This window comes from Leucopleurus acutus (genome assembly GCF_964270905.1).
Source record: "Leucopleurus acutus genome assembly, chromosome: 16".
Taxonomy (NCBI): Eukaryota; Metazoa; Chordata; class Mammalia; order Artiodactyla; family Delphinidae; genus Leucopleurus; species Leucopleurus acutus.
The window spans coordinates 15,515,766-15,536,249 of record NC_139158.1 but is presented as its reverse complement, the minus strand read 5'-3'; the positions used below and the strand labels follow the sequence as shown (position 1 = coordinate 15,536,249).

At 49.9% G+C, this 20,484-nt stretch overlaps 1 protein-coding gene across 1 annotated transcript; it reads left to right on the top strand.

The window, feature by feature from the left end:
• Positions 1-14,440: 14,440 nt before the first annotated feature.
• STX4 (syntaxin 4) lies at positions 14,441-20,024 on the top strand. Its single transcript, XM_082856870.1, has 11 exons — positions 14,441-14,662; positions 14,851-14,952; positions 15,065-15,164; positions 15,301-15,375; positions 16,107-16,177; positions 17,713-17,821; positions 17,893-17,969; positions 18,207-18,344; positions 19,232-19,342; positions 19,422-19,520; positions 19,617-20,024. The coding sequence occupies exons 1-10, from the start codon at positions 14,633-14,635 to the stop codon at positions 19,500-19,502; spliced, it is 894 nt and encodes a 297-aa protein (XP_082712996.1). The 5' UTR covers positions 14,441-14,632; the 3' UTR covers positions 19,503-19,520; positions 19,617-20,024.
• Positions 20,025-20,484: the final 460 nt, after the last annotated feature.

Below are 20,484 nucleotides of genomic sequence, written 5' to 3'. Positions count from 1 at the left end.
TTTGGGAGCATCTGTGTGAATCTGTGCACGACCACCTCTGTGTGTGTGTCCCTGCGGGAGGCTCTCTGGACACTAGAAATAGCAAGAGTGACCCTCTAGGTGGCTTCTGTGATGCAAGGAATCGGTCAAGCCTAGCTGAGAAGGACATGGGGCTTGTTTTTTTGCACAGCCTTCCCCACTCTAAGTGTGAGAGTCCCCGGAAAGTGCGGGTCACAGAGCTCTGCTTGTCTACCTCCAGGGACAGGGTGCTCACCACCTCCGGGGACCTCCTGGCCTATCTTTAGATGGCTCTGACTGTCAAAACAAAACTTGTCCTTATTGGGAGAGGAGTTCTGGTCCCCCCGAGGGTCCAAGTACCCTGCATCCCTCTCCTTAATGCCTGCCTCACCTCTTCCCATCTCCACGTCTTAATGTCACATCAAGTCCTCTACCCCTGCAATGGGGCTTTGGCCTCTAACAGGCCTTGAACCTGCTTCTGCCAAGTTACCCAGTGACCTCCTCTATGCTGAATCCATGGACCACTTCCCAGGCCTTATCCTCCGTGATCGTGATCGGAGGATATACGACACTGATGACCCCTCTCTTCTTGAAATCCTTCCCATCTTGGCTCCCACCTGCCTCCTGCCTCCCACGCCTCCCCCTCCAAACTCTGGATGTTGTTTCCCAGCCTCATTCCAGACCGCCCACCCCCCTTTCTTCCACATCCCCGCAGCAGCAGGGTTTCCGGGCCCCCCTCCCAGTTTCTTTTCTTTTCTTTTCTTTTCTTTTTTTTGTGGTACACGGGCCTCTCACTGTTGTGGCCTCTCCCGTTGCAGAGCACAGGCTCCGGACGCGTAGGCTCAGCGGCCATGGCTCACGGGCCCAGCCGCTCCGCGGCATGTGGGATCTTCCCGGACTGGGGCACAAACCCGCGTACCCTGCATCGGCAGGTGGACTCTCAACCACTGCGCCACCAGGGAAGCCCTCTCTTCTTTTTATACCCTGTCACCTCCCCAGGTTCAGCCGCGCCTACATGCCTGCAATATCCACATCTATACCTGCAAGCCAGGTCCTGCTCCTCAAGGGCAGTACCTGCTGTATGCCTGAGCACTGAGCTGAGCACCAAGAACAGAGACCAAAGATGCACTCGGACACATGTGGATCCATAACTATCGTGAGCGAGGCCAGGGCTTTGACGCTGACCACAAAGACTGTGGTGGCCTCGCCTTCCCCCAAAGTGCTCTCCATCAAAGAGGGCATCTCCATCCACCCAGTCACTCAAAGCACACAGAAAGCTGTCCTTGGCTCCCTCCCCCATCCAAAGAATGCTACCATGTTCCGAGCATCCACCAAGTCCCTGGTGCTCCACCGAGTAGCCCCCATAATCCTTCCAACCTCAGGACAGCTACTCCTATTATCCCAAGTGCCCAGATCAGGAAACAGGCTTGGAATGGTTAAATAACAGTTAGTAAAGGACAGGGCTGGGGCTCTTGCCTGCATTTTTTGATTACAAAGCTCATTCTCGTAAGACCACAAGGTTCTAGCCCCTCCCTCAACTGCCAAATCCAGAGCTGTCTCCTGGGTCCCCTCCATCCCCACCACCCCTGGTCAGTCTAGGGGTGACTGACCTGGGCCATCAGAACAGCCTCCTTTTGGGGAATTCCCTGGCCATCCAGTGGTTGGTTAGGACTTGGCACTTTCACTGCCATGGCCCGGGGTTCAATCCCTGACTGGGGAACTAAGATTCTGCAAGCCGTGCGGCATGGCAAAGAAAGAAAGGAAAGGAAAGAAAGAAAAGAAAGAAAGAAAGGAAGGAAGGAAGGAAGGAAGGAAGGAAGGAAGGAAGGAGAGAGAGAGAGAAAGAAAGAAAGAAAGAACAGCCTCCTTTCTGGTCTTCCCGCCTGCAGCCCTTTTCCTTCACATCCAGTTTTCTACCCAGGTGCTAGTGTGATTACCCCCGAAAGAAATGAGATAAAATCAGTCCCCTACATCAACAAAGTCAACGCCCCACAACTTCCCGGATTACACTCAATCGCTGCTCTGGCATTTGGTCCCCATCACCTCATCTCTCCTACCACTTCCCTCCCTGTTCCATGGACCCCAGGCCTTAACGACACCAAGGAATCATGGACCCCAAACACCCTGGAGTCTTTTGCTGTGTCTTTTCCTCCACCCAGTACGCTGTTTCGTCCCTTCATTGATAGTCAGCCTTCTCATCCTTCAAGACCCAGTTAAAGCCTCTCCCGGCAGTCCAGGCTGACAGCCTCATGAGCCGTGGGCTGAGTCTGCTTCCACACTAGACTCATTTCTTTTGTTTTTTTGGCCACCCCGCAACTTGTAGGATCTTACTTCCCCCACCAGGGATGGAACCCGTGCCCCCTGCAGTGGAGGCACGGAGTCCTAACCACTGGACTCCCATGGGAGTCCCATGGGGCTGACTCATTTCTGCTTCTCCCCAGCAACTAACATGAGGTGAGGCACAAAGTAGACATTCACTAAAAATCTGAATGAAGAGATTAATGACTGAATGGCATATTCCCTCACACCTTTATCCCAGCATAAAGACAAAGAAGGGGGCTTCCCTGGTGGCGCAGTGGTTGAGAGTCCGCCTGCCGATGCAAGGGACACGGGTTAGTGCCCCGGTCCGGGAAGATCCTACATGCCGCGGAGTGGCTGGGCCTGTGATCCATGGCCGCTGAGCCTGTACATCCGGCTGAGCCTGTGCATCCGGCCTGTGCAGCCTGGGAGAGGCCTCCCTCCACAACGGGAGAGGCCACAACAGTGAGAGGCCCGCATACCACAAAAAAAAAAAAGACAAAGAAAATAAGTTCCATGAAAGCAGGGATTTTCTAAAAATTGAAATATAATTGATGTACAGTATAAGTTACAGGTGTACACTATAGAGATTCACAATTTTTAAAGATTATACTCCATTTGTAGTCATTATATAATATTGGCCATATTCCCTATGTTGTACAATATATCCTCATAGCTTAGTCATTTTATACATAATAGTTTGTACCTCTTAATCCCCTACCCCTATATTGTCCCTCCCCCTCCCTCTCCCCACTGGTAACCACTAGTTTGTTCTCTATAACTGTGAGTCTGCTTCTTTTTTGTTACATTCACTAGTTTGTTGTATTTTCCAGATTCTACATATAAGTGATATATACAGTATTTGTCTTCCTCTGCCCGACTTATTTCACTTAGCATAATACCCTCCAAGTCCATCCATATTGTTGCAAATGACAAAATTTCATTATTTTTTATGGCTGAGTAGTATTCCGTTGTGTGTGTGTGTGTGTGTGTGTGTGTGTGTGTGTACACCACATATTCTTTATCCACTCATTTGTTGATGGACACTTAGGTTGCTTCCATATCTTGGTAATTATAAACAATGCTGCTGTGAACATTGGGGTGCAATTATCTTTTTGAATTAGTTTTTTTTAATTGTTGTTGTTGTTGTTTGGAAATATACCAAGGAGTGGAATTGCTGGGTCATATGGTAGTTCTATTTTTAGTTTTTTGAGAAACCTCCATACCGTTTTCTGTAGTGGCTGCAGCAATTTACATTCTCACCAACAGTGTACGAGGGTTCCCTTTTCTCCACATCCTCGCCAATATTTGCTATCGGTGTTCTTTTTGATGATAGCCATTCTGACAGGTGTGAGGTGATATCTCATGATGGTTTTGATTTGCATTTCCCTGATGATAGTGATGTTGAACATCTTTTTATGTGCCTGTTGGCAATCTGTATATCCTGTTTGGAGAAGTGTTTATTCAGGTCTTCAAGGCAGGGGTTTTTGCTTGTTTTGTCCATTGCTGGTTCTCCAGTGGCACTATGGCACCTGGCACATAGTAGGTGCTCAATAAATATTAGTTAAATAAAAAAAACAGAACAAAAAAGTAAATATTCATTAAATGAGTGAATGTGTGAAAGATGCACAATTCAAATCTGGCTGCGGCTCTAAGGACACATATAAGCACACACGATGTGACGACAATGGTAATCCGTCTCACGGGTCAGTGATTTTGAGCTCAATACATCCATGCTCACTTAAAGTCCACTCAATAACAATGTGAGGTGGGTTGCCTGGACCACACACCAGCCTCCTATGCAGTCTCCCTGACTGAGTGGCCTTTCTAGAGCATCAATATCACCAGGCCAGCCCCTGCTCAGAAAACCTCTCCAGTTCCCCGTCACTGATGAGATAAAGCTCAGACTTTCTCACCTGACTTCCCACTTTAGCACGTACCACCATTCCCCATGTACCTGATTCTGGTCCCAAGGTAGTTCCTGCGTCTCCCCACCTCCATGCCTTTCTTCACGTTGTTCCTGACCCTTGGAATACCTTTCCCTCTTCCATCTCCAAGCCCAACTCCTACTCTTCCTTTCAAGGTGAGCTGCAGGAGTCTTTCTTGACCCTCCCGAAGCTGAAGGGCAAGCCTGTTACATATACAGATGACCAGGTCTCTTCTTTGGAAATTCTGAGTCAGTAGATCTGGGTTTTTAGCAATTACCTCTGGCAATTCTTATTTTCAGTAAAGTTTGGGAACCACAGTATATCAGATAGGCAAGGCTAAGGCTAGGTTATGCTATATAACAAATACCTCCCAAATCTCAGTGATTTAACACAACAAAGGTTTATTTTTGTAGTGGGCTTGGGTTACTTCCCAGAGCATCTGTCCTTCAAGGAAGACTCAGTGCTTCAGGTGGCAAAATTTAAATGCAGCTTAACAACCCATTGGACTCCGAGTGCCTCATATTCAAGGACCCCATCTGATTAATCTCTGCCTCCCCGTGGTATCTGGCACAGGACCTATCACACCTGCTTGCTCAGGAACAAAAGAAGGAATACCCATTTGACCTATTTATCCATTAACCAGTATTTATGTAGGCCCTGCTCTTTGTGCCAGGACTATGCCCTGTGGCTACAGACACAGAAGAGGGCAAAACAAACACCAACCTGTCCCCATGGAGCCACTTACCTAACTTCTAAGTCCCTGTTTAAGTGTTAATTCATTTAATCTTCACAAAAACCATCTGGGATTACTGTTATTATTATCTCCATTTACAGATAAGGAAACTGAAGTAAAAGAGTTTAAGTAACTTACTCGAGACAGGAGCTAGGATTCAAACCAGGCAGAAATCCTGGACTACTGAAACATTCTCCTGATCGACGGGCATCTGCCTCCCAGTGGGCTCATTCTAGCCCTTCTCTCCATCAAAACCAGAGTCAACATCATGCAGCAGAGACTAGATCATGGCACTGACTTTGTAGATGTGTTTTGGGAGAACCGATGGCATTATAATATTGAGTCTTCCTATCCATGCACGTGGTATATCTAGCCATTAGTTTAGGACTTCTTTAAAGTCTTTCAATAAAATTTAAAAATGTTCTCTCATAAAGGCCATTGACATATTCTTAAAAGATTTATTTAGGCACCATATATTTCTTTTTTAAAAATATTTATTTATTTGGCTGTGCTGGGTCTTCATTGTGGCATGTGGGATTTTCATTGCCGCATGCAGGATTTTCTTCGTGGCATGTGGGATCTTTTTAGTTGTGGTGCGCGGGATCTAATTCCCTGACCAGGGATTGAACCTGGGTTCCCTACATTGGGAGCGTGGAGTCTTAGCCACTGGACCACCAGGGAAGTCCCAGGCATCATATATTTCTGTAAATGGTGTTTTTACATTTCCTAATAGTTTGTTGCTATGATTTATAATGGCAATTTATTTTAAGGTATTTCTCTTATTCCCGCAAACTTGCCTCCACATACAGCAAGGGCCAGAGACTGAGGAGTGCTCTAGGACCCTCCTCCTCCCTCACCATCCCTTCCAATCTGCAACCGTGTCTGATAGATCTGTCTCTTTAGTGAATGTTGCATCCCTAACTTCAGGCCTCATTATTTTTGGCCTGATTCCTAACTGATCTCCCAATCAACCTTCACTATAGTCAATACTTACTGCACCCTTGTGCAAATAGAGAAAGGTGGCCTTTCCCAGGACACTCTACCTCCATCTGTCAGATAACTGTTGTAATAAATGTTCAAATACATGGTGTCTACATGTACTTGGTGGCCCTTTTGTGTGGTGCCTTGTGTAGTGCACACTGGCACAGTCATCTGTGGTGGCCTTGCACGTGGCCACCAGAGGGTATCTCTGTAAAATGAAAGTTTGATCATGGTGTTCTATCAGGGGCTGTCTGTCTGTGTCCCCCCAAAATTCATATTTTGAAGCCCTAATTCCCAATGTAATGGTAGCAGAAGATGAGGCCTTTGGGAGGTAATCAGGTTTAGATCAGGTCATGAGGGTGGAGCCCCTGATGGGATTAGTGCCCTTATAAGAAAAGGAAGAGACAGCAGAACTTTCTCTTTCTGCCATGTGAAGACACAGTGAGTACAAGCTAGGAAGAGAGCCCTTACCGAGAACTAAATCTGTTGGCACTTTTTTTTTTGGCCGCACCACGCTGCTTGTGGGATCTCAGGGATCGAACCCTGGCCCTGGGCAGTGAGAGCGCAGAGTCCTAACCACTGGACCGCCAGGGAACTCCCTCTGTTGGCACCTTGACCTTGGACTTTCCAGCCTCCAGAACTGTGAGAAATAAATGTCTGTTGTTTAAGCCACCAAGTATATGGCTTTTTGCTAGAGCAGCCCAAGCTAAGACATATGTCTTTGCTTAAAAGTATTCAAAGGTATGCCTTTACCATTCTTTCTTTGATATAATTATTTAAAGTAAATAATACTGGGCTTCCCTGGTGTCTCAGTGGTTAAGAATCCGCCTGCCAATGCAGGGGACACAGGTTCGAGCCCTGGTCTGGGAAGATCCCACATGCCGCGGAGCAACTAACCCCATGCGCCACAACTACTGAGCCTGCGCTCTAGAGCCCACAAGCCACAACTACTGAGCCCGTGCGCCACAACTACTGAAGCCCGTGCGCCAAGAGCACGTGCTCTGCAACAAGAGAAGCCACTGCAGTGAGAAGCACTGCAACGAAGAGTAGCCCCCACTCACCGCAACTAGAGAAAGCCCGCGTGCAGCAACGAAGACCCAACGCAGCCAAAAATAAATAAATAAAACAAATAAATAAAAATAAATAAGGGCTTCCCTCGTGGCGCAGTGGTTGAGAGTCTGCCTGCCGATGCAGGGGACACGGGTTTGTGCCCCGGTCCGGGAAGATCCCAAATGCCGCGGAGCGGCTGGTCCCGTGAGCCATGGCCGCTGAGCCTGCGCGTCCAGAGCCTGTGCTCCGCAACGGGAGAGGCCACAGCGGTGAGAGGCCCGCGTACCGCAAAACAAAAATAAATAAATAAATAAATAAAAATACTTTCACATGGTCCAAAAATCTAAATTATACAAAAGGTTTCCAGTGAAAATTCTTACTCTAACAATTGTACTCACTACCTTAGTCTCACAAACCACCCACAGGAACCACTTCTATTTGTTTATGCACAACTTTCCAGGATTTCTTTATGAGGTTCCAGGAAAAACACGTACATATGCCTGCGCACACACACACACTCACATGCACACTTTCTCTCTTATACAACGGTAGCATGATACACTCATTCTAACATTTAACTAACAATATATTTTGAAATGTTTTCATATTTATACATAATGAATATCTTCACTCTTTTTGATGGCTGCATACCCGCTAATGGACAGCAGCCTGCATGGACTTGTGACTTGCTCTAACTAATAGAATATGGTGCAAGTAATGTTGTGCTGGAGGGCCTCAAGAGACCTTGCAGCTTCTACTCTCACCCTCTTGGAACTCTGAGGCCACTATGCTATGAAGAAACCCAGGATGAAATACCATAGAGAGAGAGTGGCTCAGCCATCCTGGTCAACTGGACCATCAGAGCTTAGGTCCCAGACATGTAAGTGTGAGAGAGGTCATCGTGGGCCATCCAACTCCAGCCAAGGGGCAAGCTGACTGCTGCTGAGTAATCTAAGGTAAGATGGGCAGAAAAACCACCCAGCCATTCTTAGAATCTGGAGACACAATATATGCATTCAGAATTCAGAAACAATATATACATTCAGAATCTTGATAACTATGGTCTGGGTTGTATCATTTTGCAGCCCCACCAATGAGTGAAAGTCCCTGTTTCCCCACAGTTTTGCCAAAAGACTATGTTGTCAAACATATGGATTTTGCTGGACTTCCCTGGCGGTCCAGTGGTTAAGACTCCGCACTTCCACTGCAGGGGGCACGGGTTCTATCACTGGTCGGGGAACTGGGATCCCACAAGCTGTGCAGTGTGGCCCCCCCCCCAAAAAAAAAAGAAGAAAAAACAACATATGAATTTTGCTAGTGCAATAAATTAAAAAATAATATCTCAGTATTATCTTAATTTTCACTTTTATTATGCACAAAGATGAACATCTGCATATTTGTTTGTCTTTATTGTCTTTTTGTGATCTGTCATGTTCTTTGCCCATTTTTTTTATTGAACTGTTGGTCTTTCTTATTGATATATGGGAGCTCTTTAAATAGTAGGGCGATTAGCCCTTTGTATATGATAAGGACTGCAAATATTTTTTCCCAGTTTATTGTCCTTTGATTTTGCTTTGACTTTTTTTGCCATGCAGAATTTTTTCACGTAGACAATATAATAATCTTTTATTTTATAGTTTCTGAATTTTTCATATCCATTGGTAATGTGTTTTTATTTTTTTTACTGAAGTTTGGTTGATTTACAAAGTTGTGTTAGTTTCAGATGAACAGCAAAGCGATTCAGTTATACATATATATATATCTTTTTTTTCAGATTTTTTTCCCTTATAGGTTATTACAAAATATTTAGTTTCTGAATTTTGAGCTGTAGCTGGAAAGGCCTTCCTCACTCTAAGAATTATAAAGAATTTTGCCCAAATTTTCTTCTAGTATTTTATTTTATTTTTTTAATTTTTAAAATTTTGGCTGTGTTGGGTCTTTGTTGCTGTGTACGGGTTTTCTCTAGTTGCGGCGAGCGGGGGATACTCTTCACTGCGGTGCGCGGGTTTCTCATTGTGGTGGCTTCTCTTGCTGCGGAGCACGGTTCCTAGGTGCATGGGCTTCAGTAGTTGTGGCACGTGGGCTCAGCAGTTGCAGCTCGCGGGCTCTAGAGTGCAGGCTCAGTGCTGTGGCGCACGGGCTTAGTTGCTCCGCAGCATGTGGGATCTTCCCGGACCAGGGCTCGAACCTGTGTCCCCTGCATTGGCAGGTGGATTCTTTAACCACTGCACCACCAGAGAAGCCCTCTTCTAGTATTTTTATGGAGGTTATCCTGACAAGTTGTGTGAAGCATCACCTTTAGAATGAAGTTCAAGGCCAAGGTTATGGCATGGGTGACCCCCTGTCATCCACATGGAGAGGAAACAGGAGGAACAGAAGCTGGTTTAGGACATTCTCAGGGGGAGATGATGCATGGTGTTTGGGACATGGTGAGTTTAAGACATTCATGGGACCTCCAAGAGGGGAGATGGGGATGTCCAGGAGGCAAGTGGATTCAGGGGTCTAGAGCTTATGAGAAAATTGGGGGCTGAAGACGTGGGCTTGGGAGCCAAATACGGTGTAAGTCAAAGCCACGAGAATGTGTGTAGAGTTTAAAGAAGGGAGGTTCTCAGATGGCGCTCTAGGGAGTGACCAAGGTCAGGCTCAAGACATATCATGAGGAGAGAGCTGTGTGGGCGTCATCTCTGTAACACCTGGGGCTTGGGCACAAAACCAGCCTCAGAGACATCTGTAGGGTGAAGAGAAGCCCTTTATGTAATACACGCATGGACATCTTTAGTTCCTGGGGAGACGGCAAACGGAATGGGAGGAGGACCAACAACCTCCCCGGCAGTCCGCTCCAACCCAACAGGTGTGGAAGAGAGACCCTGTGATGGGGGAAGGAAAAAGGCTCAGTCTTGCAGTCGGCCCCCTCCTCCCCCCACAGATGATCCAAAGCAGTGCATCAATAGGTAGCAACAACTCCCCAAAGGTGGGTGGAACACAGGGAGCCATCCCTGGCTGGCATTTTCCTTGGATCCTAGTGAACTGGCTAAGAGCATAGAGTCTGGGGCTTCCCTGGTGGCACAGTGGTTAAGAATCTGCCTGCCAATGCAGGGGACACGGGTTTGAGCCCTGGTCTGGGAAGATCCCACATGCCGCGGAGCAACTAAGCCCATGCACCACAACTACTGGGCCTGCGTGTCGCAACTACTGAAGCCCGCATGCCTAGAGCCCATGCTCCGCAACAAGAGAAGCCACTGCACTGAGAAGCCCGCGCAGCAATGAAGACCCAAAGCAGCCAAAAATAAATAAATAAAGTAATAAAATAATTTTAAAAAAAAAGAGCATAGAGTCTGGAGCTTCCTTTCTGGTTCCAAATCCTGGCCCTTGCATTTACTAGTGTGTAACTTTGGGCAAATTACTTAACATCCCTGTGCCTCAGTTTCCTCCTCTGTAAAATGAGGACAATAATAGTACTTTCTCATATAATTGATATGAGAATGAAATGAGCAAATATTTATAAAGTACTAGTACTGGTACCTGGCACATAGTGAATGCTAGGTAACTATTAAATTAAAAAGAAATAATTTCATTCCTTTGTGAATACTTATTGACTAGCTACTATGTGCCAGGCACTGTTGTAGGCACTGGGGACATGGCAGTGAATAATGCAGGTGAAAATCCCTGTCCTCATGGAGCTTACATTTTAGTAGTGGAGAGGAGGGGTGGAGGCAGACAATATATAAAATAAATTAGCAAAATATATGGTGTGTCAGATCCAAGTGGAGACAGGAGAGATGGGCAGGAGTTGGCAAGACAGCTAGCCTATGATCTGGCGCACAGTGGGGCTCAGGAGATGGAAAGGGGAAAGAAGACGAGCAGCAGCGTGGAAACCCTGGCAGAGACACTGGGGCTGCTGACATCATCAGAGTGACAATGGTGATCATCACCCTCATATAATAGCAGCAAACACTTAGCACCTAATACCAGATACTGTTCTTTCTCCTTACACATATATCATTTCATTGAATCCTTATGGCAACCCTATGAGATTGGTACTGTTATGGTTCCCATTTTTCAAATGAGGAAACTGAGTTAACATAGAGAGGTTAAGTAACTTGCCTTACAGAGTTATACAGCAAGTGAATGAGCTGGGATTCCAACCCAGGTCATCTGGTTCCACTGTTGGTAGATGGACCTGCAGATGGAGGGGACAGGACAAGCTGCCAAGCATCAAGATCAAGTAGGGTTTGGGACTTCCCTGGTGGTCCAGCAGTTAAGGATCCGCCTTCCGATGCAGGGGATGCAGGTTCAATCCCTGGTGGGGGAACTAAGATCCCACATGCTGTGGGGCAACTAAGCCTGTGTGCTGCAAGTAGAGAGAAGCCTGCACGCTGCAACTACTGACCCCACGCGCTCTAGAGCCCAAGCGCCACAACTAGAGAAGCCTGTGCACCACAACGAAGAGCCCGCACAGCCAAAACAAAATTTAAAGAAAATCAAGTAGGGTTTGACCTTCCCACAGACTGAAAGGAAAAACCCCCAAACACCCACACATTTGAGGCCCAATATAGTTAATGCACCCTTCAAGGCTGCTCAGAAGGCCTGAGAGGAGTCAAAAAGGACCATGAAACAGAGATATGGGCTCAGCTCTGGAAAGCTCCATCCCCAGAGCTATTCCCTCTAGATGGCCTCTGCTCCCCAGCTCCTCCACACACCACTCCATGGGGCTTTGAGCCCAGCCTCCTATGTATGCCCTTAAGTCACCATCCCATAGCCCTGTGATCCCATCCAGAGACCACAAATAAAATGATGACTATCATAATCCTGGGAAATTTAACAAAGGCACCAACAAATCCAGATCATAGCTGGAACCAAGAAGGCAAGTCATCCAAAGGCTGAGAAACAAAGAGAGACAGGTGGGACTGGTGGGCCCAGAGAGACCTGGCATCCACAGTAGTAAAAGCCCACAGAGGGGGGCTTTTGCAAGACCCTTTCATATCCTTCCTTACCTCACCTGATACTGCTCAATTCTTACCTTAGGCAAAACAGAAATGACCAGACCAAGTTGTCAAATGAAGAAATTAGGGCCCACGGAGGAGCAATGAATTATTTAAGACAGGACTAAAGGTCAGATGTCCAAAAGCCCTTCCACCGTACCACTCAGAGAGACAGAGAGAGACTAGGGACAGAGACAGAGGGAAAGAAAGGAGGGGGGCAGGGAGGCAGAGGCCAATAGGAAAGACCCAAGAGCAGAGCAATTCTTCCTCCTGATTTCCAGGGAACTCCGTGGGCAGGGCTTGGCCTCCTGAACCCTTCATTTAAGCCTCTAACCCTTCATTCGCCCTGTGGGTTGATCAGAGCAGCACCATCTTCACTCCTTCATTCCCAAACCCAGACGAGCCGAATTCTAAAGGGAAGAGGAGAAGGATCAAAGCCCCTCACATAGAGTGATACAGCACTTGACAGTTTCACTATCATTGAGCTTTAGACTCATAAAGACTAAACCCATAAAGACTATCCCATTGCCACCCTATTGTAGAGATGGGAGATCAAGGCCATCCCCCTATTGCCACCCATCCCCCTATTGCCACCCATTGTAGAGATGGGAGATCAAGGCCCTGAGATAAGAAGTGACTTTCCAGAAGTCCACAGCAACTCAGTCACAGAAATCTAGGTTTCCTTGGGACTTCCCTGGCTTCCATTGCAGAAGGCATGGGTTCGATCCCTGGGAACTAAGATCCTGCATGCTGCACGGCATGGCCAAAAAAAAAAAAAAAATCTAGATTTCCTTAGTAGGGCATAATAGAAAGGGGCCCTTCCTTCCCTTGCTTGACCTTCATATAAGGTCCCTGGAAAGAACCCTGGGATCCAGGAGAACTAATATTCATCCTGGCTATGCTGAGACTCACTCAGTGGCCTTGGGGCCTCCTCCTATAGAATGTAGGTTCCAAAAGTGCAAGGCATTCTTGTCTGTTACGCCCTCATGTATCTCCAGCCCTAGAACAGTGTCTGGCCCATAGTAAATTCCCAATAACTATCCACTGAATGAATGAATGTCTACAGGGCTAGGGTTAGGGAAGTGTCACCGTGACAGCCTGAAGCCTAAAAGAGAAGACTAGGGAACCATAAGCTTCATCTTCAGTTATATGAAAGGCTAAGATTCTGTCCACAAATATCTACTGGGCTTCCCTGGTGGCACAGTGGTTGAGAGTCCGCCTGCTGATGCGGGGGACGCGGGTTCGTGCCCCGGTCTGGGAAGATCCCACATGACGCGGAGCGGCTTGTCCCATGAGCCATGGCCGCTGGGCCTGCGCGTCCGGAGCCTGTGCTCCGCAATGGGAGAGGCCACATCAGTGAGAGGCCCGTGTACCTCAAAAAAACCCCAAAAACAAAACCCCAAAAAACACAAATATCTACTGAGGGTCCACTATGTGCTGGGTATTGAACTAGGTGCTGGAATTCTGGTGAGAACCCTACAGTTATGCCCTCACCTCAAGAGCTCACAGGCCACTATAATGTGGAATTTTTTTGTGGGCTCCAGAGGGTAGACTCCGGTGCAAGGTGGGGGTCTGGGGGGCGGCGGTCTAAGTGACATGCTGCTCAATATAATAGACTCTTTTCTCAGCCTGAGCTGCCCTGAAATGGTGTCGCTGCTCAGAAGGTGGTGAGTGCAGCGCGACTGCAGCGTTCAAGCCGGGCGCCAGCCGCCCACCTGTCAGAAGCTGTGCCAGGAGTATGCAGGAGAAGAGATTTCTGCCTCGGGTGAGGTCACTTCCCACCCCCAGATGCTCTGCCTACAAAACCCTGCAACTCTCTGATGCTGGATCTTTTTCTTTTCTGAATTTCAAGGTCTCATCATGTTGACAGCTCCAAATTCTAAGTCGTCTGCCCAACACGCCCGGACCCAAAAGAAATAAAGCCGAATTCAGCCAGGGTCCTACCACCCACTGCCTCTGGGGATAGTCAGCGCCCCCTCCCCGCCGCGTGGGGGCTGAAGGGAGGTAACTCGGGCACCGGGGTGCCGAGGACGTCGTGGGGAGATAGGTGTTCCAGAGACGGAGTTGACAGAGCCGAGACATGTGACAGTCCAAGCGTCACGTTCTGTGGTCCGAGAGGCTGGGACCGGGCCGGTCACGTGACGCGAGGAGGGGTGCACCGTGGGGTGATGTGAGATGAGGGGCCTCTCAGATTACATACCAATGACGCATTCTCACCCCTTTTGGCAAGTAGATTTCCGTTTGAAGATGCGATAGTTCCGGCGAAGTGGGCGGGTTCTCACGTCCTGGCAATTTTGCTTCCGTTCGGAGCCCTGCTGCTTCCGACCTCCGCCTTTCCCTCGGGCGGGGAAGGGACGAGCTCCTGTGCGCATGCTCCAGTCATCCCAGAGGGGGCGGGGCCGAGGCTACTGGAGCGGGAGGGGGGGAAGAAAAGGGAATTCCAACCTGTGGAAACGTGGGGGTCCCCGAGATCGGCTCCTTCCCCTTGACTGTGGATGGTGCCAGGGAAAGAGCCTCTGGCGGCTCGTGGAGGGGGCAGTTTTGGGGTCCGCAGGGTGAGGGCGGAGGGGAGTGTCAGAGTGTGAGTGGGATACGGGAGTTCCAAACTTAGAATCTTGAGGCCCGCCGGGCTCCGGCGCCGGGGAGAGGGAGCTCGGGCCGCCATGCGGGACAGGACCCACGAGCTGAGGCAGGTGAGAAGTCGGAACAGCAGGGTTGGGGACAGGCGGACGGGGTGGGGTCTGGCTGGAATGCAGGACTCCTGGTCTTCGGGGCAGGGAGGGGTGGCTGTGGGCTAGGAAGGAAAGACCCGGAAGTCTGTGAGTCCTGCTGGGCGAGAGCAATATTAAGGAAGTGATGCCAGTGACCCCGGCCCTGGCAGGGGGATGACAGCTCGGACGATGAAGACAAGGAGAGAGTCGCGCTGGTGGTACACCCGGGCACTGCACGGCTGGGGAGCCCGGACGATGAATTCTTCCAGAAGGTAAGAGGCTGGGGTCTCGGCCTGGATTCACGAGGGGGCTGGAGGACCCGAGGAGCATAGCGGCCTGGAGTACCCCCATATCTCCTTCAGCCCTCTCGGTCATCCTCCCCAGGTTCGGACAATTCGGCAAACTATTGTCAAGCTGGAGAATAAAGTCCGAGAGTTGGAGAAGCAGCAGGTCACCATTCTGGCCACGCCCCTTCCCGAGGAGAGTGAGTCAAACCCTGGGTGTAGAACGCATGCTGAGCCCGAGGGATTGTGGGGATTGTAGTTCCACGCAGGTGGTGGGCAGGGAGATTTGTTGAGATAGGGGCTGCTGTTTGGGCATCATGGCTTTCTCTTGTTCAGGCATGAAGCAGGACCTGCAGAACCTGCGCGACGAGATCAAACAGCTGGGGAGGGACATCCGCGCGCAGCTGAAGGGTGAGCTTCTAGGACCTCAGACAGATACTTTCCTCTGATCCTGCCCAGCTCCTGGTATATCTGGGGAGTGTGTGGCCCAGAGAGGCCAGTGACATATATCCAGGTCACACAGCAGGCCTACGTCTAGAATCTCTGTCTCCTGGCTTCCAGTCCAAAGTTCTTTCCACAGCATGTGCCTGCCTCTTAGGTTCCCTTATTTATAATGAAACCATTTACATTTGACCCTTGACCGAGGCAGAGGTTAGTGTTGCCACCCCATCCCCCCAAGTCATAATATGCATATAACTGTATGGTCCACCCTCCATATCCCAGGTCCTGCATGGGTGGATTCAACTAACCGTGGATCATGTAGTTCTGTAGCATGCATTTGTTTTCTAAATATCCAAGTATAAGTGGACCCATGCAGTTGTGCAAGGATCAGCTGTACTTCTACAATTCTTGCTGACCAGTGTGCATTCTTTGGGCAGGCAGATGGGGGTTTTGTTAGGAGGCCTCTGCATGCCTGTGGGAATTCTCTGACGTATTTATTGCAAAGAAAAATATACTTTTGCCTGTCAGAGACTCAGAATTAGTCATTTTATGATAAATTTTATTTCCAAAAAAACATCCTATGGTCATAAGCCCCTCTCTATTGTATGGCTGGGTGGCTGGGGTCCTAGTCCCCAAACCGAATTTCAGAAGCCACAGGTCAAACTCCCCTGCTCTACCAATACTCTTGTGTCTTTCCACAGCCATAGAGCCCCAGAAGGAGGAAGCTGATGAGAACTATAACTCGGTCAACACAAGAATGAGAAAAACCCAGGTGGGTTCATTATTCCCAGAACTAGGAAATTTCAGCTAGTGTTTTATAGATCATTAGATGGCAGATGTGAGAAGGAAGGGCCCTTAGAGATCATCAAGTCCAACCAGATGATTTTCCAAATGGGGAAACTGAGGCTCAGAGAGGAATAGGATTCACCCAAGGTCAAGAACCCAGGTCTCATGACTTCCAGTCCATTATATCACTGCCCTCTTCTCCTCCATTCAGTGAGAAGTTGCTGAGTCCCTAGACATGATCTGGGCTCGGCTGTAGGAGATACTTTCTAGAAGCCAAGATGGGGAGTTAAGCTTGAATAGATGACAAAGACATTACTCAGGTAGGACTTGGTAGCTAATGGCTCTGCCCAGGGAAGAAGAGGGTGCAGTCAAATGGCTGGGAGGTTCCCTGCATATGTGACAGAGACATCCTCTGCCCCAGGGACAGAATTCAAGAAGTCAGGAAGAGGAACTTCCCTGGGGTGGAAGGTCACTGAATCAACAGCTTTGTAAGGAGGTTTGAGGTGGTCTGAGCTGCCTCCTCTGGATGCGCAGTGAGGCATGGTTTGAAGTTCTTGGAGATCAGAGTTGAAGTAGGTGGGCCCAGAGCTCAGCAAAGACCCCAGATTGAAGATGGAACAGTTTGGGCATCTTGAAAGGGTACAGCTGAAGCCAAGAGAGCAGATGTGTCTTTGAGGAAGGAACTGCAAGGAATGAGCAGATTTTAGACATCAGCAAAATTGACAAGGACAGAGAGCGTTTCGGGGGAGAGGGGGGGCTTGTGGTAATCACTGGTGTGAGAGGCTGACGGCCCAGGTGGGCCTGTAAAAATCTGGGCAATCGCTATGACCCCCGGGCATCCCAGCACACCTCTAGTCTAAGCAGTGAGGCTGGTGTTCAACAAGCATTCCACAAATATTTGTTGAGGGTCTACTGTGTGCCGGACCCTTTTTCAGCTGTTTGGGATACAGCCGTGAACCAAAGATCCCTATCCTCACAGAGCTTACATTCCAGTGCAGAGAGACAATCACCATAATAAATCAGTAAATTATTTTAGAACGTAGGAAGTATTAAGGGAAAAGAGCAGGAGGAGAGGGAATGAGAACATCGGGAGAAGGCAGGTTGCAATAAGGTGGAGAAAACTTCACTTAGAAGGTGACATTGTAACAAAGACTAAAGGCCTTTGTGGGGCCTGAGCATTCCAGGCGGAAGGCGCGCAAGTGTAAAGGCCTGAGGTGGGGCTGTGCTCTGCTCAGGGAGGAGTAAAGAGCCCATTGTGGTTGGAGGGAAGGGGTGAGGGCACAGTGTTGGGAGGTAAGGTCAGAGGGGCAACGGGGGAAGGGGTGGGTCATATAGGGCCTTGCAGGTCCTGGTAAGGGCTTCGGCTTTTACTCTGGGAGACTGGGGGAGCCTTTCAAGGTGGTCAAGGCAGCAGGCACCTACGAGCTCATGCTCTTTGCTCACTGTACCCACGGGGATGCTGAAGCCCAGACCGGGCAGGGATCCTCCCAGGAGTACCCAGCTTCTATTCTCCATCCCTAGCACGGGGTCCTGTCCCAACAATTTGTGGAGCTCATCAACAAGTGCAACTCAATGCAGTCCGAATACCGGGAGAAGAACGTGGAGCGGATTCGGAGGCAGCTGAAGATCAGTGAGTTGCGGCGTCCGGCCCACAGGGTCAGGTGACCTGACCAGCTCTGAGCCTGGCCTTTTCCTTCACAGCAAATGCTGGAATGGTGTCTGACGAGGAGCTGGAGCAGATGCTGGACAGCGGGCAGAGCGAGGTGTTTGTGTCCAATGTGAGTGGCCACAGCCAGCCTCCCTCTGCCGGGCCCCCCGTCCTCTCTGAGTCCTGGCCGTTTTTCATGGAGGGAATCCTGAGGCCCGGAAGGGCACGAATTAGCCTGCCTGGAACCACTCATCAGGGGCCTGGCCCCAGTTCTAGGCCTGAGGGCCGCTCCAAAGCTGAACAGGAAATTCTGAACCTGCTGCTGGTTTCCCTGTGACTTGTCCCTTCACTCCTGTCCACTCTCCAGATACTGAAGGACACACAGGTGACTCGACAGGCCCTAAATGAGATCTCGGCCCGGCACAGTGAGATCCAGCAGCTTGAGCGCAGTATCCGTGAACTTCATGAGATTTTCACTTTTCTGGCTACTGAAGTGGAGATGCAGGTGGGCACCCCAGGCAGCTGGCCAGGCTTGATTCAGCCCCCAGACGTGAGACTGTGTTGTGCCTGTCAGCCCACCTCCACCCTTAGCCTCTCTCCCCGGGGCTTTTGTTCCCCTCCAGACTGGGCCAAGCCCCCAGGCTGGCCTTTATTTCCATCCTTAGCTGTGCCCCCAAATTGCGTCCTCCTGAACAGCTACTTGGATGGCCACTCCTCTATACATTGTACCCCATCCCTCAAACTTGAGCCCACCCCAGGTATGGCCCCAACCCTGGCTTCTCCTCCACCAACAGAATCTACCCTCATACTTCTGAGAGCTCCACAGCTGCCCCCTAGAGGGCCTGCCTCCTAAAATCTGTACAAGGATGGAGTGCGAGGTGGTATTCTTCCCCCGGCCCTTATCTCGGGATAAGGGGAGCTTCCAGCCCTGTCCTGGAGGAGCTGACCCAATGCTCTTTCGCAGCTGGGAGTCATGGGGAAGAGCTTTCACTCGGTAGGAGTACAAGGATAGGGAGAGCTTCACAGCAGCAGGGAGACAGGCCTAAAGAACACGACTTCAGACAGACTTGTGAGGGGACAAAAGTTCACCCTGTGTGAAAAGATAGGAGCCATGTAAGGCACTCAGCTCCCAGCCAGCACTGCGAGTAGAGGTCGTATGGGGAGAGGGAGCAGGACAGAAGGGACCACATGGTGGAAGGGGGCCTCGAAGCCACCTGCAGGAGAGCGGACTTTGGTCAGATGTGGTCCTGCCTCCACATCTTTGTTAGTGCAGTGTTCTCTGCCAGGATTGTCCTTCAGTCATTTGTGGTTGGGCTGGGCAGACTGAGGAGCTGCTGGGCCCTCCACCCCCAGTCATTCCTACCTGCCTGAACCGCCCCCTCTTCCGAACAGGGGGAGATGATCAACAGAATTGAGAAGAACATTCTGAGCTCAGCAGACTATGTGGAACGTGGGCAGGAACATGTCAAGATGGCCCTGGAGAGCCAGAAGAAGGCGCGGAAGGTCAGCCTCCCCCCACCCCACCCCCCGGGTGGTCCTCCTTCCCCTCCTGAGTTTCCCTGACCCCACTCCTCTCCCACAGAAGAAAGTCTTTATTGCCATCTGTTTGTCCGTCACTGTCCTCGTTCTGGTGGTCATCATTAGCGTCTCCACGTTGGTTTGATAGCGCTGCATATTCTCGGTGAGATACTGTGGGCCTGCCCCCTGGCCTGCCCCATCCCTGACCCCAGCCTTTCCTCCTCCCCTCAGACCCTCTTCTGCACTCCTTCCCTTGCAGGCACTAAGAGCACCAGGGACCCCGGGTCTACCTTCTCTCCCAGCAGCTGGGGGTGGGCAGGACAGAGCCTCCAGCCAGACCCCTTCCTCACACTGGCCTTGTGCAGAGGGGCAGACGGTCCTTCTGGGGTCGGCAGCCCCTCATCCATGGGGGCCTCCCTCCTCCAGCCACAGTGCCTGGGGGCGGGCCTGCACTGTCCTATCTGGCTGGGACATGTGGTTTTGTAAGAAATTAAAAAAAAAAAAAAAAAAAAGCTTGGAGATTCCCCTGTGCATGTGTGTTCCTGAAAAGGCTGGTCCAGGGCCTCCAGGTAACCAGCCTCCCACCTCCTGGCCACCCTTGGGGACAGGCCCAGCCCAGGCAGGCTCAGATCAGACTGTCGTAGGTGCTGTGAGCACACCAGGCTGGCAGTGCCCTTCTACTCTCCCATGAGAATGAGTGGGGCCGGGAGGGTGTAACACCCACATCTGGCTGTACCTAACCCCAAAGGAGTGAGGCTGAGCCAGGCCAGGCTGGGACACAGGTGGGGTGTGTGTGTGTGTGTGTGTGTGTGTGTGTGTGTGTGTCATCTATGGGCATTCCTGAGGCCAAGAAGAAGAGGCACTGTGAAAAAGTAATTGAGCCGGTTACTTTGGATATAGTGGACTCGGAAGGGCCTGTCTCAGAGGGGGCGATATTTGAGTGGCGTGGCAAGTGAGGAGGGGCCAGTTATGGGAAGAATCAGTGAAGAGGTTGCCAGGCAAAGGGTTCAACAGGCCAGGCCCTGTGCCCAGAAAAAGGCATTGCCTCTTATATGAGTTCAGGTTATGGAGCCAGGCACTGTATCAGCTCACCTTGTTTCTCAGGGGTCTTGTGGCTGAAGCGGGTA

Coding starts and splice junctions, on each gene's coding strand:
- STX4 (XM_082856870.1), top strand. CDS start 14,633: ATGCGGGACAGGACCCACGAGCTGAGGCAG. Junction 16,178..17,712: donor CAAGAATGAGAAAAACCCAG/GTGGGTTCATTA, acceptor CTCCATCCCTAG/CACGGGGTCCTGTCCCAACA. Junction 17,822..17,892: donor TCGGAGGCAGCTGAAGATCA/GTGAGTTGCGGC, acceptor TTTCCTTCACAG/CAAATGCTGGAATGGTGTCT.